Genomic DNA, 17,370 nt, shown 5'->3' with positions numbered 1-17,370 from the left:
TATTTTTTGAAGCGATGTGTTGATGACATGGATCAGTTTGCAAGAGATGTACTCAAGTGTTCGCTGATTTTGCCTCGATGTTTCTTTGAACATCAAAAAAATATTACTGTCCAACTTACAATTGATCCTATGCTCAATGAACAGCAGCCCATTCAACTGAAGCCACATGAAGATCTTATTATCCGATTTGAAGGCTTGATTCAGAATGCGAAGAAAACAGGTACGTTGTCGAACGGGCAATGATCATATTATTGCTGTATTTACTTAACTGGTTGAAAAATTCCAAAAAAAAAAAAAGATGTGCGTGGTCGCATTCGTAAAGCAGCCATTATCTGCTTTCTAACAAAAGAAAAGCTCGTTCACTTTGACGATCGTTTGGGCGTCAGCATGATATTTGCCGATCCACTTGCCATCCTGAATCAACAGGTAAGACGAAGAGAGAACCAGTTTGAGATCGATGTATGGCTTATTTGTTTTGGTTTGTTTTTGTGCACATAGACCACGTTGATGCAACCGCCTGTCACATTTATCGCCAAGGTGAACAACTCCTATTTCACTTATACTGGTTTACTCACGCTCCCGAAATGCACGGTCGGTCCAACTGAACTAACGAAACAAGAAGCGTGGATCAACGTGTTTGTTAAACTCATCGATGACAATTCCGAAATCTGGGCAACCGGTCCTCAACAATGCGGTCGCGTAGTCTGGTAAAAACGTAACATGGTGTTTGCTATTGTTCAAAACAAGGATGTCATGGAAATACAGAAACGGCAATCCGAAAAACAATAAACATCAACAAAAATTCTCATGCATGGTCAAAATAAACGGGAACGCATACACGGCGTGTTGTATATATTTTCTTTTCGCGATTATACAATTTAGAAGTACGAGATGTCGCCGAATTTCTCCTTGTAACCAGGGATGGTGAACTTGCCCTTTTGGAGCATGTCTTCGATGTTCTTAGTGATCTCGGGCTTGGCAACGAGGATATCATCAACCTAAATAGAAAAAACACATATTTAGTCTAATGCAATGGTGACAGGTAATGACTTGCCGGATTCTTACAGTGAGCTGTTCAATGGGTCTGGAACCTTCAATGTTGCTGAGAGTGGCCTGAAGATCCTTCAATTCGGCATCAATCTGCTGCACAGTGTTCTTTGCCTTCTCGACCTATAATTTCGAAAGAACAGTCGTATATTAGAACATCGATAATTCATCTCGCTTGGTTTTCCGCAATGTCAGGATTGAAAAAAGTCTTGTGGTTCGCATGGACCAGAAACAGAGAACAATAAAAAAAAATAACGAAATTCAAGAAAACACGTACGGCCTTGGCTTCGAATTGGTCGATAGCCTTGAGCTGAGCATCGAGGTTGTATGCGACAGGCTTGAAACCCTTGACCGACTTTTCGGCTTGGTCGACGATGTCCTGGTTCTTCAAGACCTTGCGGTAGTGGCTAAAGTCGACAGTGGTGGGCTGTTCCTTCAATTCGTGGAGGAGACGCTTGACTTCGTCGTTGCGTTTACGGAAAGCCAACAAGGAAGCGGCGGTTTCCTTGGGAAGGCTCACGGTCAACTTGGACCAGTCGATTTGCTTGGCGGCAGCGCGAACGGCGGACATGGTTTCTATTAAGCGTTGAAGAGTAAGAGAACGTCCGGGGCCCAGAAATTATGTTTTGTTTTTTTTTCTTTGCCCGTCTCTGCGAGGGGAGGCCCGCTGGCCGCACAACCCGATTCGTGACGGGTTTTTCGGTTACGGTGACATCACTGTCATTTCGGAATTTCAAAATCGAGCGCGAAAACCCTCATCCAAATAGGTCTTGGTGAATAAGAATGGGTATGTAATAAAAGAAAGATATGCTCATTAGTTACCTTGCAGAAATTTGAATTACATTAATTCATACGATGGCACTGGACTTGTCATTAATAACCTTTACTTGTTCGTGCAGAAGGCAATCAAAGTAAAAAATAATCGTCTCCAAAGTTCCAACGCTCCACTGTTGCCAGGTTTGACCTCAACAACACGAACCGAGCAGTTGGCATCTCTTTGTTTTGCTTTCTATGTACAGCGGTCGCTCATTCTTTTGGGTCTTGCAACAGATGAACCAAAAAGAGCCGCGGATTCAACGCAAATTATAGGAGAAACCCCATAATACAGAAAATGCTTTCACTGGCCGGCTTCCTTTGCCTACCTTGGGGAACCGATACGAACCTGCATTGTCGTCTCGACGCTAAATTGTTGGTCGAGCGCAATACTACCTCGGCCACTCGAAGAATATACAGTCCTCCGCCACATGCCCGCCTCGGTTATCAGTCGTCTTTTTTACACCATCAGCAGTACTTGTACCTACTACTTTCGCTAAATTGACGCACGTGTCATTTTGCTTAATTTTGGGTTCAAAAAAGAGTGGATGCGAAACCAAATTTGGTGGCCTTGTATTCCATGGAGCATCAGTTCCCAGTGGTTAACGACATCAGTTGCTCTTTATTGGCGACATCGTTGGGTCAAATTGGGTGTCATTACTTCCTGTAGTCGCCGTTCGAACTATGTTTTATAGTGTGGAATGCAGTGATTGTGTTACGTTTCACCTGTTACCGATCGCTGTCTGGACACAATCGGGATGCTTTTGATGCACAAATATGGATTAGTAAACCAAACGACTGCTTTCCTTTTTAAAAAATTTGCTTGTTTTTTTATAAAAAAAAGGGACGAACGTATCCCATTTTTCGATGGTGTGGTGAGCAGTAAAAGCAGATGAAAAAAGGAACATTGATGCATGATTCGTTTATTATTTTTTCTCGTTGCTGTAGATGCGATGCATCCAAAATAGTGAATGCAAGGTTGATAAGAAAACGAACGCTTTTTGTATTGTTTACATTAGGTCCGAACCACCAAACAAAGAGGGATGTAGGTTTAAAGAAAAACTGTATTGAGAGTATAAACTATTAAGCGAAAATCAAAAAAAGAAAAAACGATATCAGAATCACAAGAAAAAATAACAAGTCTCACTAGGTAAGAGTAAAAATGACTAAGTAGACTGCGTATACATTACTATGATAAATACGACAAGGAGGACTAAAATAAAGAAATAAGAGTAAAGGCATTATACAAAATGAAATGGCAAGTAGAAAAAACAAGATGATACTAATAATCGATAAAAGTTTTCTCCTTTTTGTTATTTTCGGTTGGGAAAAGAAATCAGCAACAAGGCACGTAGTTTCTGTTCACGTTCGTTCGTTTTCCGTGTGAAAAAGGTGGAGAGGGTATTTGACCGTATCAGATAGAAAGAAAAGGGATCTCAGAGAGTACAGACAGACATGGACCTAGTGGCGTTCATCCTCGTCAAAGAACTTCTCGGCCACAATGTACTGATCGTTGGTTTTGTAAAGACGCTTGATGCAGGCAATAGTAGATGGAATGGTCAAAAAAGCCCAGGCTGCGATAGGAAGGGAAATATAGTCGAAAACGTTGCGCCAAGTACGGGTTTCGGATTTGGATTTGCGGTAGAGTTCACGATCGACGACACGATGAAGATGTTCATAGATGGCCAAAGTACCAAAGAGAGGCAAAGGCAAAAACACGGTGATGATTTTGACAATGTTCCACAAAGTAGCGTAGAAATCCGAGGTGAGGATAGGGTTATCGGCGGGATTGACGATGGCCACCATGGGGTGAGGAGGGAAAAGAATAAACTGCATGAGCGGGACGGCGGCAAACATCAACCATCCAGAAGTGGCAGGAATCATATGGGCTTCCAACACTTTCACACAGACAATGAGTTTGTCGATCCAAAAAGTAGGCGAAGCATACATGGATGATTTTTTGTTTAGAATGGGAGTATGCAAGACCACGCCGTTTGCATCGACCGCCAAGCTCCGCAAGCCGAATGCGTTACGCAGGGTATATGCCACATCAGCCACACCGTTGTAATGTCGTTTCGCCTGAACAAATCGAGCGTTGATGTTGGACAGATAACCATTGGTTTGAACGTTGGTAAGGTTGATAGGGACGAAAATAGGGGCACAGCGCGCCAAACCATCCGTTTTGAAAAAACATTTTAGCATCATATGCATATCTTCACCAACAGCATCCGAATCGGTATCCCAGAATCCCACACGTTCGGCAAGCACCATACTGAGACTGTAAGTGGAGCAAGGGAAAGCGATGCCTCTGCTGTTACTCAGATTGGACATGACCATGGCCGACCAGGTAATATCGGTCATTCGTACAGCGGCAGGTACTTCGAAACAATTACGGGAGAAGAAAATCGGCGGAGCAAATAATAAAAAGTAGGGGTCTTCAGCCTGCGTAAAAGACTTCTCGACCTAGAGCAGAAAACAGAAGCAAAGAAAAAAAAAACAAGAATCACGTGTGAATAACATTGAACCAGATTTTAAGCATGATAATGCTGTTGTGATGACACACAAACAGCAAAAAAAAAAAAAAAAAAAAAAAAAAAAAAAAAAAAAAAAGATAGCACTACTAACCTCTTTGACATAAAGTTCGGGAATGGAAGAGTCGGAATCCGATACAGTTAAGATCACTCTACGTCTGTCAACACCATTCTGAATGAGTTCAGCACAACCTGTTCGAGCGGCGTAAGCGACATTGGACCCTTTGCCACGAGCTTCTCCGGGGATATCCGATGGGTGCACGGTGACAATAAAGTGAAGGAAACTGTCCTTGAAGTAATTAGCAAGATTTTCGGCTTTTTGGGCGTGACCGAATTCAGAGGCTTCCATGGCAAGAATGACGACATAGTTGGTTTGTGCATTTCTGTATCATGAAAAAAGAAGGTTCAAGGGAAATTGCGGTGAGTAATTTGGTGGAAAAAAATTATATGGATAAAAGGGGGGGAGGAGAGAGGGGAGAGAGGAGGAAAAACCCCAGGAAAGAAAAAGAGACAAAGCATCAGCAGCGCGTTATTTCAGCACTGTATTGTGGGAAAGGTGAATGCAAAAAGGTTGATGTGGGACCAAAATGGGGAAGGATAAAGGAAGGTTCTTTTTTCAATTACCTGTGATTTGCCAATCGTTTGATGGTGTCTCTGAGTAACGCTTCAGGCTCCGCATAATTTGGTACAATGAAGGCATGAACAAAATGAGAGTCTTCATACAGTTTGAGGGTGGCTTCCATTTCGCTGAAACGTTCATCATCGACGATATTGGGATAGCGTTCACGAGTGGGAGTGGGAGAAGGCGAAGCTGGACCGGAGGAGGCAGCAGAAGCAGATGACTTGTCATTAGCCAGATGAGCTCGTTCTGACATGTTCCAGTTGCGTATCGTTTTCTTGATCTTTGAGACGGTAATCCAGAATTTGAACAGGTGGTTGATTTGAGTGTATAAAAAGCATGTAAAGTAGACCAGCAGGAAGATGAGGTAGAAATGGGGTATGAGTAACGGTCCTAATGGTAGGAGCAACACGGACCCAATGGCGGTCATTGGAGCAACAAGCTCAAAGGGGTAATTAAGTAGATTCATTCCCACCCAACGATTTTTCTTGGAAAGAAACAAACAACTACACAAGCGTAAAATAGGTAATATAAAAGAAAAGGAACAAGAAACGAATAAGAATAAAGTAGAAGAGAAATCAAAAAACAACCAAAAGGAGGAAAAGAAAAAAAAAAGATTGCGTATCAGAAACCGATCTTTTCTTTTTATAACGGAGGACGCGAAAAAAAAAAAAAAAGGTTTCTGTTCCTGTGTCACCTTGCATCCATTGACCAATGAAATGCCTTGATTCATCCGAACCCAGAAGAACCCATCCGATCACTGAGAGAGGATTGCTTTAAACAGATTTTCATGAATCCATTGCTATCTATTCATCTCCAGTTATAGAAAGTCGTTTTATTTTCTTTTATAGCAGGTGAGAATGTGGTTTATACGTTAGAAAATTAATAAGAGTGACAAGAGAAAATGGTTTGTTTTGATTCTTATTACGTACTGAGGACGATCATGTTTTAGCGAGGTCGCACATAATGATTGTCTGAATCATTTTGGTGCGACCTGACTGGGCGAGATTTCTTTGTTTCTTTTTTTTTTTTGGACTTTGTACGGTGATCGGAATGACAATCATAGTACGCTTTGCCTCTCAAATGAGCTCTTCTTTTTCATCTCAGATTAGAGGGACCATGAACGCTCACTGATACAGAAAGCCCGCTTTCTCGTGCTTTTCCCTTCCCGCCCCTACCCCAGTGGTCGTCAAAAGTTAAAAAGTAAGTTCTTCTTCGAATTCTTTGTCATCATCCGGTATGCTTGTTTTTGCCTTTGTTCAATGACGTTCGTGGTGTACTAAAACCGGGTGATCATGATGTTCGCCCAAAAGCCAAGCCATTTCTTTGCCTTCTTTTTTTTTTTTTTTGTCCCCCTCCTGTAAATTACATAATCCCTTGGCATTCTAATGCTGAGCAGTTTCCGGTCACAAATCAATGCTGCGAGTCTTTGTGAAGCACTAATATACCCATTCTCTATCGTTCTATCCAGACGGCGGTCTTTTTTTAACCAAGAGCCAGCCGTGAGAGCGATACAAAAGGAGGATCAAAGTGGACGTACCAAGGCTTGGCGCTGGCGGAGACGTAAATTGCAGATGTATGAAATAGTTGATCCTCGATGCCAACAACGTGGGCGTAGCATTCTGTTTCAACACAACCATCTGTTTCTTTCAAGGAACAGCATTTGAAGATGAAGGATATGGACCCGTTCCATGGTTACGTAGCCCATGATATCCAGTGACTACGAGGTGGGAACGGATTGAAATATTAGAATGAGCGAGGGGATAGACAATAGCCAAGTCTTTCCAGTAAGATGACATAATTAACATCAAGCCAGCCCTCAATGGCTATTGGCACTAACATTGATTCAGGACAAAAAAGACATGTTTCAAAGGGAAAATAAGCGTCACCATATTAGTTACAAAGGCAATAAAAAAAGGCATAACCCCAAAATGGTTCGTACGTAAGATGAGTCTATAATGCCCTATCATTCTATCGTTTGGTGCTAAACTTTAGTAAGTAATTGGAATTCATCCGTGTTCGTTTCGTATAGTCCATGTCGTACATTTTTATTTATGAACGGACATTGCTGGTTTTGTCGTACCTTTCAACGTTCAACAGCAACCCATGGTTGGATTCTTTTGCACAGTTTCGTTCATCTTTTTCACCGCAATCCCCACTTTATTCAATTTAATACATGCATCAGTTGAAATCGGAACTGCAGTAAAAGTGATATTTCAAGGGCTTCCCTTTGAAAAAGGGAATTTCGCCAAAAAAAGAGCATACGTCATAGTGTCCGTTGGCGGCGTTTTAAAATAGAAACTGGGAAAGAACCTCGACAGCGCGAAACGGTGTTATTTGCTGGAAATCTAATGGCTGTAAAAACAGAACATCACGGCGGAATCTGCGAAAAAATAGACGGGTGCATGTGCAGAGCAAGAAAAAAGCTTATCTATCCTTCCAACCAGCTGAACAAAATCGTTCACCGCCAGTAACGTGTTCCTTAATTTTAACTGACCCGTGCTTGCAACATGGAAATTTTCATGTGAATTGTGCAGCTTTTTTCCACGGTCCGTCTCTTTCTATTGGCTCGCCTGGTACAACCAATAACAAAAAAGCAATTTTTCCAAGTCTTCGGCTGACACTGCCATCATCATCAATCTCTGCCTGCGAAAGTTATTCCATGTCCCACCTGGCTCCTTATGCTGAGAGCGAAGAGCTCAAAGCCCTCATACTTGATCCCACCAAAGTACCGCGCAAAGACTATCTGGTAATCGACGTACGCGATACTGATTTCGAGGTACCTATTTTTTCTTCTTCTTCATTTCACTCTTTACCCAGTATCTGACATCTCACCCGACTTTTTTATCACCAGGGCGGAAATATCCCTCACGCTGTCAATGTGCCTGCGGGACAATTGCTCGATCGTGTTCACGAGATCATTGACGAGTATGGACAAGTGCCTTGTGTGTACTTTCACTGCGCTTTATCTCAAGTGAGAGGTAAGACCCTTCACACTCGTGTACACCTAAACTCAGAAACACGCCGATTGACACTGTAATAAATTAAAACAAGGTCCCAAGGCAGCTCGTATCTACAAAGAATCCTTGCACCTTCAGGGCATCCAAACAAACCAACAAGTAAGAGACCGCACTGGGTTTGCCATGGCAACGTGATGTTGTTGCTGACAATGTTGTATTAGGTCAAAGTGTTGAGAGGAGGATTTGAAGGATGGCACGCAAAATATCGTAAAGAGAAACAGTTACTTGAGAACTACGATCCTTCCATATGGCAGTGGGCAATTGAGGATTCGGATCCAGAGAATGAACAGAGCGCTTTGGAAGACAATCCTTATCTTGCTGGTATTCCTCCTCCATCTCAATAATGTCGTCCTCCCCACACTTTACATCATGAGCCATTCTGTGCTTTCGTTTCATGGATTCCTTGAAATACTCTCATCGCATTTTCAGTCATTGTATGTCTTTTTTATCCAATCACTCACTGAATAATATTGTCATGGCATCGCATTAGCGTCTTCCCGGATCGGTCCCTACCGATCCCCACATGATATTGAAGCATCTTTTTATTGGAGCAAACCCAGATCTGATAGCTGTGCAACCTTGGTCTTCCTTGGCTGAATTTTTGTCATCCCCGACCCAGGAAGAAGAATCATTCATTCCGAAGAAATCTTACGATCTTTCCACTCGATCCACAAAGATTTTTCTGACAAATCAATCATCCATTCCTACCCTTCTATTTATGCTTCAAGTAGAAAAGGGAACATCAGAGTAGAAAGCATCCACCAATTCCTCGATGATCCTCAAGTCACTTTATGTCTGTTGCAGGGCAAGATTCGAATCAGTAGATTATATATTGCTTCGATAAATTGTGATTACAGGGACCATGGATTCTGTGCTAAACCTGAAGTCAAAAGTTCCAGTTTTCCTTCTTGATTGACGACTACAATGTCTTCGAGTCGAATTCCGAATTCCCGTGCGACGTAAATACCAGGTTCGACACTAAAGGTGAATCCAGGTTCCAGAATTTGATCTGTATTGCCTTGATTCATATAAGGTTCTTCATGCATTTCCATGCCGATGCCATGGCCTAATCGGTGAGTAAAATATTGTCCATAACCGGCCTCGTCAATAACATGGCGTGCGGTTAAATCCACTTCCGCACATGGCATTCCCGCCGCAGCTTGATTTAGGACTTTCTCTTGGGCTCGTCTCACTGTATACCACGCATCTTCTATCGTCTTGTTGAATCCCTCCGGTCCCAAGAAAAATGTACGTGTTGTATCTGATTGGTAGCCTGTTGAACGTCCCTATGTCAGCCGATGCCTCGTTTTGCCATGATGTTTCATCGTTACTGCTTCTTTCATCCCCCTTCCTACCTAATAGTTCTCCTCCTGTATCTATCAAGACGGTGCTGTCTTTTGTGACTCGCTTTGTTTTGCCCGGTTCTCCGTGAGGAAAGGCCGCATTCTCATCAATTAACGCAAGCACCCAAGTATTTGTCAATCCTGCTGTGTGTAGTGCGCTCTCCATCAAATCGGCTATATCATTCTCCGTCATGCCCACTCTCACGTGATGCCTCACTTTGCGAATCGCCAATTCCGTAGCATGATTCACGCAGCGTAAAATATCCAGTTCGGCCTTCGATTTTACCATGCGTAATGTTCGGATAGCCTTGGATGACACCTCTACCGCGTCATTGCCGAGCACCTTGCTGACCCCATCGAAAATAAATAGCCGGACATCCGTTTCCATAAACACTTTGTGGATAGTCTCGTTTAGTACGGTTCCCACGGCGTCATACGGAGAGTCTTCCTCTCGCCACTCTACGATGCTAGGCTCAATTTGTGGAGGAAGTTTTGCTTGATCCAGATTCTCACGCGCTCGGGTGGCTTCAAATGCCGGGGTGACGATGGTCATATTGAGCCCTGTCGGTAAATCATCGTCTATGCGCAAAATCACCAGGAAAGGGCGCTCACTCAGCGACCAATCGATGTTTGTATAGTAGGACATCGTGGCTCCAGGTTCCATGATGAATGCTCTGGCGCCTTCCCGCTTCAGAGTCTCGGCCAGTTTTTTCTGACGGGAGACATACTCCAAAGGTTGAATAGGTTGAACATGGTTACAGTAATCTTTCAGCGACGCAAAGTCTTTTTGCATGTCTCTTTTTGGATGCCAAACGTATTGTAGGGCGCAAACCCCGGTGGCTAATAATGCCAAGATCGATAAAACACAGGTTGCTCGAAGACACTACTCCAAAGGAAATAGAAGCACCAAGAAAAAATGGTTAGTAACGAAAAAACCGAACGACTTGAAGAGACCCCCTGTAACTGTCTCGGAGTAATATGGGGCGCCTGGCAGGTGCTGGGTTCTTTATGGACATTTCGAACATTCGCCTTACCATTGTCCTCTTCTTCATGCGATTCCAATGATTATTGCCGCTGTGCCGGTGAAGGAATGGCGTTGCTTCTTCCGTGGAAGCCATACTGCAACTATGGATATAACCGAAAGAGAGCTGACCCCGTGTAAATTGAGGAATTAAGACCGGTAACCCAAAAGTTGCCACGTGACGTACAAACGACCATGATGAAACAACATGCAAAAATAAAAAACATGTGTTTCATTCAACTTCTTCAATGCTCTCATATCATAATTTGGTTTCTTCATTGGAAGTTCATGGGAGCACCTTTTTTACTTGAAAAAGAGGATCGATCGGCTATCGCAGTAATCAGATGTGTTACAAATATCGTCATCGAATTTGCTTCTGATCTGTTTTGAAAATGCATGATTTATATGACGTTGGTTACGAGATCGAAAGCCGACACTATTTCCCTAATCTGAGAAAGCGTACCAATTCTGAGTCACATGGCTGCAGAAATACACATATGTATAAATTGGAAAGCTTGTCCCTTCCCAGCGTCATTCGATTCATAGTGTATCACATAGAACGTCATCAGCCAATATGTCATCACACCATTTTCGTGTTTTGATAATGTATTGCTGAGAGACGCGACATTTTTTAGAAGGGACCAAGAAGCCATGACATCCTCATGCAGTAGACCACTTTCTCTGTTCTAGTTGAATACATTTTTATCGCGGCTGTCGTGAGCGACAGCTTTCTCCCAATGGTTGTTACGATCAGGATATTTTGTGCGTCTGACGCCATGCCATTTTTATTCGCTCTTCAGCATGATAAGCTTTAACCACGTGTTGGTGAAGATCACTGCAAAGGCTTCCTTGGAAACACTCAACTTAAGGTTAAGCTCTCACAGATCGGTCTGCGAAAGTGTTCTGATATTTTAGGATATTTTTTCTTGACATGATGGTGTACTTAAAAAGACAGTTGCTTCATACAGATGGAATAGATGGTCTTTATTTTAACGAGGGGGCGGCCGATGAAGGCGGCCCGTGTGACAGGCGGTTGACACTCCGTACCTCCTTTTTCCCATTCAATTACGCACACGCGTCAAAACAGTGGTCTCAGTCTAAGCGTTCATCACGTTTCCATGCCCAACCACTGCTCATCTTCCAACAAAGTATCGCCTTTAAGCACAAGGCAACGTACACGGTAGCTGTTCGCTTCGCTGCATAACGGTGCTTTTTTCTTCAGCCGTAACAGATAATATTCCATCCGTAGTGTGAAAGAGAAGAAAGGTCTTGGTTAACCACAAACATATCAGCTAAAGTTCGATGGAAAGAGATGAATGCAAAATGACATGGTACAACATTTATTAAACCCTCGAAACACGTTACTCGTCGCTTTGATACATAATCATCTTTCCTTGCCAGCCTATACAGCATACGATACAATGGTATGCCAAACGGGTTTGTCTTGCTTAGTCAACTGTGTCGTATCGACGTGACTCACTGCTTGAATAACTTACCGTGAAAGACTTTGAAAATTACTTCTTTTACATACTTTTCCTGAAATCCATCCAAACCAACGCCGAGCTCGTGTGGCAAAGCTAAATGTAACACGCCCAGAGTTTCGCACATTTTACGCAACTCCATCAAACAGCGTTCCAAGTCGCCGTAACTGGCTTTGTTGTAAGCTTTATGTCGCGTTATTAGATAGAATACGTGCCGCTTTGGACTAATGGCCAGGTGGGCTACTTGACCGACCGATTTTTTCTGTGCCTGAAGTTGCTGTAATCCACCGAATTGCTGACGAAACGCAACGGCAATTCCTGGGCCACCGTTACCGTGCAAACGTTACCAATGGATCCTTTTTCTATGTTGCCAAACTCCATGAACCTACCTTTACTCATACGCAAATCCTCACTCACGCAGAGCACAAGACTCTCCGACGGAGATACACAAGTAAGCAAGTTACCTCGCCGTTCTTCAAAGTCAAATGTCATCGATGATATGCCTCTTATGAAATACGTAGAATAAAGAAAGAAAATGAACAAATAATGAACGGCAATCAAAAGAAAGAAAAGAAGGAAAAAAGGAATACAAAAATGTGACTTTTTTGTTTATAACGTTTATGCACAAATAAGATCTGTGGTTATTTATTTTTTTCTCTTTTCCCTTCTGCTGGGGAAAAGGAAGAAAAAAAAAGGACGCTTGACCCCTTTTTCTTGTACTCTTTCATGAATTCAATGTCCGAAAGCCTCCTCTTTCTTGATAGACTTTTTTTCTGTCTGTTGATGATGGATTGAAGACATTATTGTTCTACTATCCTTCATGCCCAATTGACACCGTTCTTTGCATTTACCCGCGATAGCATTGGCGCATTAATCAAGGACACTTTTTATTACGATAGGAAGGATGGGGCGATTGTACTGACAAAACTAGACGACATTAAATAAATTTTGACTCATTTGGTAATGAAAAAAAAGCTGCTGTAAACATACGGCAAATTTACCACCGATGATGCCCTTCGCTCGCTCGCCGATACAACTGTTGTCGTTGCTGTCTTACTGCCTCGGCTGTAGGCATGCCATACTGTAGCATGTCGCTTGACATGGTAACATTACTTGATGATTGTCCTGTAGGCAACTGTGCAGACGGTGAGGGCGAGTAAGCAAGTGGATTCGCATTGGATGGGAAAGCTGGGAAAGGATCGGCTGGTGGCGCTTGCTGTTGCGATTCCATCATGTATTGCTGCTGCCGCACCATGGCCGGATTCGTAGAAAATGAAGGCGCAGTGGGATGGTGCGCTGTGGAGGTCATATGAGGAGGTGGAATATTGGCGTTGGCGTCGGCCATTGCAAACTTTTGTTGATACATACTCGGAGAAGAAACCACCATCATTTTATCCCCGGTGTTTTGTTGTTCTGGATCGGTCCCAAACAGGGTATTTGCGTAGAATCCGTGCTGTGAAGAGTGACGTTGACTTGGAGACGGTTGGGATGGTCCCGAATTGGGAATCGGGGTCCCCGTGGATATTGATAACGAGGCATCGGCTGAATGCGCTGATGAAGATCCTGAAGGCGGTGGAGCATGACCCGACGGTCGTGTGGGTGATTGTTGCTGAAAGGAGGACTGGAAATGGTCCGTTCCAGCCGAGTGAAGCGTCGTTGCAGCCATTTGAGACGTAATGGAAGGTTGTCTGATGACAGCCGATGAAGCTCGCCGGTGGTGGGCGATAGAGGGAGATGATTGCATACTCATAACAGCTGACGGCTGCATGGAAGGAGGACAATGCATATCATCCATAGTGGTATGACGCATCATCATATTCGATGTAACTGCTGTATCCATACGAAGAGACATGCCTTGACCCGCAAATCCTCTGTCTCCTCTACTCAGATCCGTGTGTTGCTGGGCTACCATTCGGTAGGCATGATAATGTTGGGGTTGGTGTTGTACATAATGCGATAATGAACTGTCTAGGTTCATACTGTCGGTATTATAACACATGAAATTGGATTGGTCATGATGCGGTGCATTCGGGAGAGAAACGGGTCTTAAATGGGGAGGGACGGATGACATGACATTCATGGCAGGTCCCATGGAAGGTTTGCTCAGTATAGGTGTTGACAAAGGTCGTGATGGCATAGGCGACTGAATCATGGAGGATGATGAAGGACCAACGTGCGCTTCCATGGACAAAAGACTGGATGATTTCCTCTTCTTCAGTTGTTGACCGGTTGAAGCAACTGCTTCTGTCATGATGGTGTTACCGTCATCCGCGACCTGCAGCGATCTCGATCGCCGGCGATTCTTTAAATGTTGCATTTCGCTCAGTGTCCGCTGATTATGAACTTTGACAAAATATGCATGCTGCGGAATGACAATGGTCATATATCCCTTGGGTGCCTCGGATTGTTTTCCTCCTTTGATGGATGGCTGACTCGTGGATGGTCCTTCCTCGGCATTCTGTACAAAACCAATTACCACAAACAACATCAGTATTACTGCTTTTAACCGATTATTTTTAAATTCCATGTTTTGGGGGGTTTTTTTTTACCTGGGAGAAAAAAGCGGTAGAGTAACTCTCATCATTGGTTGCGGTCTGACTCATGCGTCGTTGCTGCCGTTGTATGCTTTGAGTTTCCGAAAATTCATCCATAGTATTGGACGATCGACCGATATCGGCTACTGAAGTGGAGATTGGGTGTTGATGCGGCTGAGAGCGCATGGAAGTATCATCCGATGAAGGTGACTGACCGGTTCCAGCATCGTCCGTGATAAAGCATGCAGGTGTATCTAAGGTCTGCGGGTCGACTTGCGCCATTTCGCACACCGTGTGTAATAGCTGCATGGCTTCCGTTTCGGCATAACTCGTCAATTCCTCACTTCCTGCTGTCACCATGCATATCTTTGTCCACAACGCCGTAAAGGTTTTCGCGCGTTGAGCCGTTTCGCGGTATCGAATTTTTTGACGTTCTTCGGATAAACGATTATAAAAACGACGTTCGTTCCACTGAAGGGTGGAATAAGTGGCTTGAACACGCGATCGTATTTCTTGCGTCGGTAAACGTTGCCTTGCCAGTTCGTATATAAGGTTATTGACATCCTTTGGCCAAGGCGTCTCAATTTCCTCTGGTCGCATCAGTTCATGGTTGTGTTTGCATGCATCTGGATTCTGAGATTTGCGGAATTCCCAACGTCCGTCATTTTCGTAGAGGACCACACGCCAGCGGCAGTCGCAGCGTTTTGAAGGACGTTTGCGTTTGGGATTGGATTTTGGGAAACGAAGAGAGTCGGGTAAACCTTCTCTTGAACAGTATACATAGATATTCTATATAAGAAAATCAAGAAGTGAAGGAGGGACCAATAGGGTGAGTACAAGTTTCATCAAAACAGTCGAAAACGAGGAAACAGAAGAAAATGGCAGGATAGCAGAAGATAAAGGAAAAAAATAAGCAGTGAATGTTTACATACCCGTTGTGTACTCTGCTCTTGTTTGACAGTAAAACCATATTGAGCACAAAGCGCCCGGCAATATTCTATGGCAGAGGTATTGGATTCAAATGATTGGTTCAATAAATCAGTATAAAAAGGATCCAACTGTGAGAGAGAAGAGAAAGAACATGGTCAGAAATACAGCAGAAGAAACCATAATCATGGAACCACTCACCGATGGTTGCTGGCCTGTTTCTTGTACCTGATTGGGATTGACATGTTCCTGTTTGACAGTCGATTGAGGTCCCGAGAGTCTCGACATGATCTCGTGACTTTGTAAAATCCACCTGATTTGGGGTTGCTCCTGTGATGGCTTGACAGGCTTACTATGGGAATAAAAAATTACTGTCAAATTTGGGTTGATGGCTTATTCAAACTGCACATATCAAAATAAACGAACACCCTATTACACTGCTTACTAATGCGCAAATGATGGCAATGAAGATCTACTAGCATCGTTAATACATGTCCACAAGTGTAAATGAGCTGGTGGCGAAAAAAAGAAAGAAGAGAAAAAAAGCAGCAGAAAACAAAAGAAAACAGACAGAATATCAACGCTCATAAATGAGTCAGTGTATTCCATCCTACAAAGCGAAAAGCATCGACATATAAGAAGGAGAGCCCTTGTGGGTTTAAAGAAGGAAGAAAAGAGTAAGCTGACAAGCGGGTATAATGATATTGTGGGTAAAAATGAGAGGCTCTCGGCTAACAATAATGAGACTTGATGATTTTATGCGTAAATCAAAAAGTGCACTCAGCAAGAAATTTCATTGCCAAATCGTAAGAAACGAAATGATAGGAAATGATGCCACTGAAAGCTTGTATCTATCGTGCCATGAATACGTACCGGGCGCAGCTGTGAATGGTGATGATTGTACAGGAACACTAGACAAAATGGCCGTGATTTACTGGGTAATGATAGCAGACAATGGTGAACTGCCTCTGTTTTTGTCTATATTAGAAATACAAGGAGAAAAACAAAAGGAAAAAGAAGGCAAAAAAAAAGTAAAAGGCGGATTTTTTGGAATTAGAAAGTTGGTCGTTTTGGCAACGAACTTCGCGCGGGGACAGTGGCTGCTGTTGCCTATGTGTTGCGAAACGCATCACCTTGTTTTCGCAGTTGAACCTTGCCGTTTGAAACATCTCCAATCGCGATCGCCCAGAGGGAGACTCAACTTGGTGTCACCGCCGGAGACCTAACCTGTCCCCTGAAGGCGCTTTTAACGCAAGCTAAGCGTGACAGTAGACAATAGCCTCTTTTTGACTTATTTGTTTGGTTCGATATCTGCAGGAAGGCTTTCTAGCAAAAAATGCAGTAAAGCTGTATATTATGACGCAATTATGTATCTATTCAAGTTTATCTCAAAGATCACTTTGACGAGGTTGGATGTAAAAGGAACAAATCTGGTCTATTCTCCGAATATCAACCTTTTTGTCCGCTCTTAATCTATTATGATATTGCTAATTTACAGTTTCTTTAAATCATTTGCCATGGAACTATCACGATGGACGGCTGAGAATAAGAGTAATCGAGTCTATGAAAAATGGACAAGTGCTTTGATACAGGTATAAAATGATGCTAAAAGGATATCAACAGACAGCTTGTTCAGAAAATGGAATGGCAAAAAGAAAGAGTAGAACAATACTTTCCAAGATGCAATCAGAGGATGAGTTTGGAAACATCGATTACTTTTTTTGTACTGATGCTTCGCTCACCAGTTAAAAGTGATGCTGTAAGTGATGAAAAAAGCTATCTGACTTTCTTAATGATTGTCATCCATCTATCCGAGCGGATTTTATTTTGCAAAGAATAGCTTAAATTTTTTCGAAAAAAAAAAAAAAGAGGTGCAAAGTATTGCTATATTTGCCCAGCTGTGGAATTCTTATCGCTTTTCCCATCAATGTTTCCTAAAGTTAATGGAAGTTACGGCCAAGAAGATGTTGCTGCTTTTTATTTGCTATGTCTCGCCCATGTACACCCAGCAATTGACGTTTCCTTTTTCTCATC

General features: G+C 43.0%; 6 protein-coding genes across 6 annotated transcripts; 1 reads left to right on the top strand and 5 right to left on the bottom strand.

Moving 5' to 3' along the window:
- Positions 1 to 878: 878 nt before the first annotated feature.
- BYT42DRAFT_592628 (uncharacterized protein) lies at positions 879 to 1,618 on the bottom strand (the record flags this gene model as incomplete). Its single annotated transcript, XM_051570633.1, has 3 exons — positions 879 to 998; positions 1,066 to 1,170; positions 1,325 to 1,618. The coding sequence occupies 3 exons, from the start codon at positions 1,616 to 1,618 to the stop codon at positions 879 to 881; spliced, it is 519 nt and encodes a 172-aa protein (XP_051424991.1).
- Positions 1,619 to 3,321: 1,703 nt separating this feature from the next.
- BYT42DRAFT_544222 (uncharacterized protein) lies at positions 3,322 to 5,440 on the bottom strand (the record flags this gene model as incomplete). Its single annotated transcript, XM_051565747.1, has 3 exons — positions 3,322 to 4,323; positions 4,486 to 4,774; positions 5,016 to 5,440. The coding sequence occupies 3 exons, from the start codon at positions 5,438 to 5,440 to the stop codon at positions 3,322 to 3,324; spliced, it is 1,716 nt and encodes a 571-aa protein (XP_051424990.1).
- A 2,232-nt stretch (positions 5,441 to 7,672) lies between these two features.
- BYT42DRAFT_493350 (Rhodanese-like domain-containing protein) lies at positions 7,673 to 8,374 on the top strand (the record flags this gene model as incomplete). Its single annotated transcript, XM_051564206.1, has 4 exons — positions 7,673 to 7,789; positions 7,865 to 7,991; positions 8,065 to 8,129; positions 8,192 to 8,374. The coding sequence occupies 4 exons, from the start codon at positions 7,673 to 7,675 to the stop codon at positions 8,372 to 8,374; spliced, it is 492 nt and encodes a 163-aa protein (XP_051424989.1).
- A 507-nt stretch (positions 8,375 to 8,881) lies between these two features.
- Positions 8,882 to 10,166, bottom strand: BYT42DRAFT_493462 (peptidase M24, structural domain-containing protein; the record flags this gene model as incomplete). Its single annotated transcript, XM_051564215.1, has 2 exons — positions 8,882 to 9,303; positions 9,386 to 10,166. 2 exons carry the CDS (start codon positions 10,164 to 10,166, stop codon positions 8,882 to 8,884), a joined length of 1,203 nt encoding a protein of 400 aa, XP_051424988.1.
- A 1,527-nt stretch (positions 10,167 to 11,693) lies between these two features.
- Positions 11,694 to 12,551, bottom strand: BYT42DRAFT_256178 (uncharacterized protein). Its single transcript, XM_051562728.1, has 3 exons — positions 12,265 to 12,551; positions 11,891 to 12,193; positions 11,694 to 11,796 (listed from the first exon to the last, which is right to left on the bottom strand). The coding sequence occupies exons 1-3, from the start codon at positions 12,365 to 12,367 to the stop codon at positions 11,756 to 11,758; spliced, it is 447 nt and encodes a 148-aa protein (XP_051424987.1). The 5' UTR covers positions 12,368 to 12,551; the 3' UTR covers positions 11,694 to 11,755.
- Positions 12,552 to 12,872: 321 nt separating this feature from the next.
- BYT42DRAFT_612012 (uncharacterized protein) lies at positions 12,873 to 15,624 on the bottom strand (the record flags this gene model as incomplete). The annotated part of the gene is made up of 4 exons (XM_051571576.1): positions 12,873 to 14,333; positions 14,425 to 15,198; positions 15,342 to 15,467; positions 15,538 to 15,624. The coding sequence occupies 4 exons, from the start codon at positions 15,622 to 15,624 to the stop codon at positions 12,873 to 12,875; spliced, it is 2,448 nt and encodes an 815-aa protein (XP_051424986.1).
- Between the last annotated feature and the right edge of the window lie 1,746 nt (positions 15,625 to 17,370).

Source organism: Radiomyces spectabilis (assembly GCF_025331425.1).
Source record: "Radiomyces spectabilis strain NRRL 2753 chromosome Unknown BYT42scaffold_4, whole genome shotgun sequence".
Taxonomy (NCBI): Eukaryota; Fungi; Mucoromycota; class Mucoromycetes; order Mucorales; family Radiomycetaceae; genus Radiomyces; species Radiomyces spectabilis.
The sequence above is the reverse complement of the archived record's forward strand: the minus strand, read 5'-3'. Positions and strand labels throughout refer to the sequence as shown.

Excerpts from the sequence above, each read along its gene's own strand:
- BYT42DRAFT_256178 (XM_051562728.1), bottom strand. The coding sequence starts at position 12,367 with ATGACATTTGACTTTGAAGAACGGCGAGGTAACTTGCTTACTTGTGTA. Across the intron at positions 12,194-12,264 it reads GGATTTGCGTATGAGTAAAG|GAATTGCCGTTGCGTTTCGT; the intron begins GTAGGTTCATGG and ends ACGGTGGCCCAG. Across the intron at positions 11,797-11,890 it reads AATTTTCAAAGTCTTTCACG|GCTGGCAAGGAAAGATGATT; the intron begins GTAAGTTATTCA and ends TATGCTGTATAG.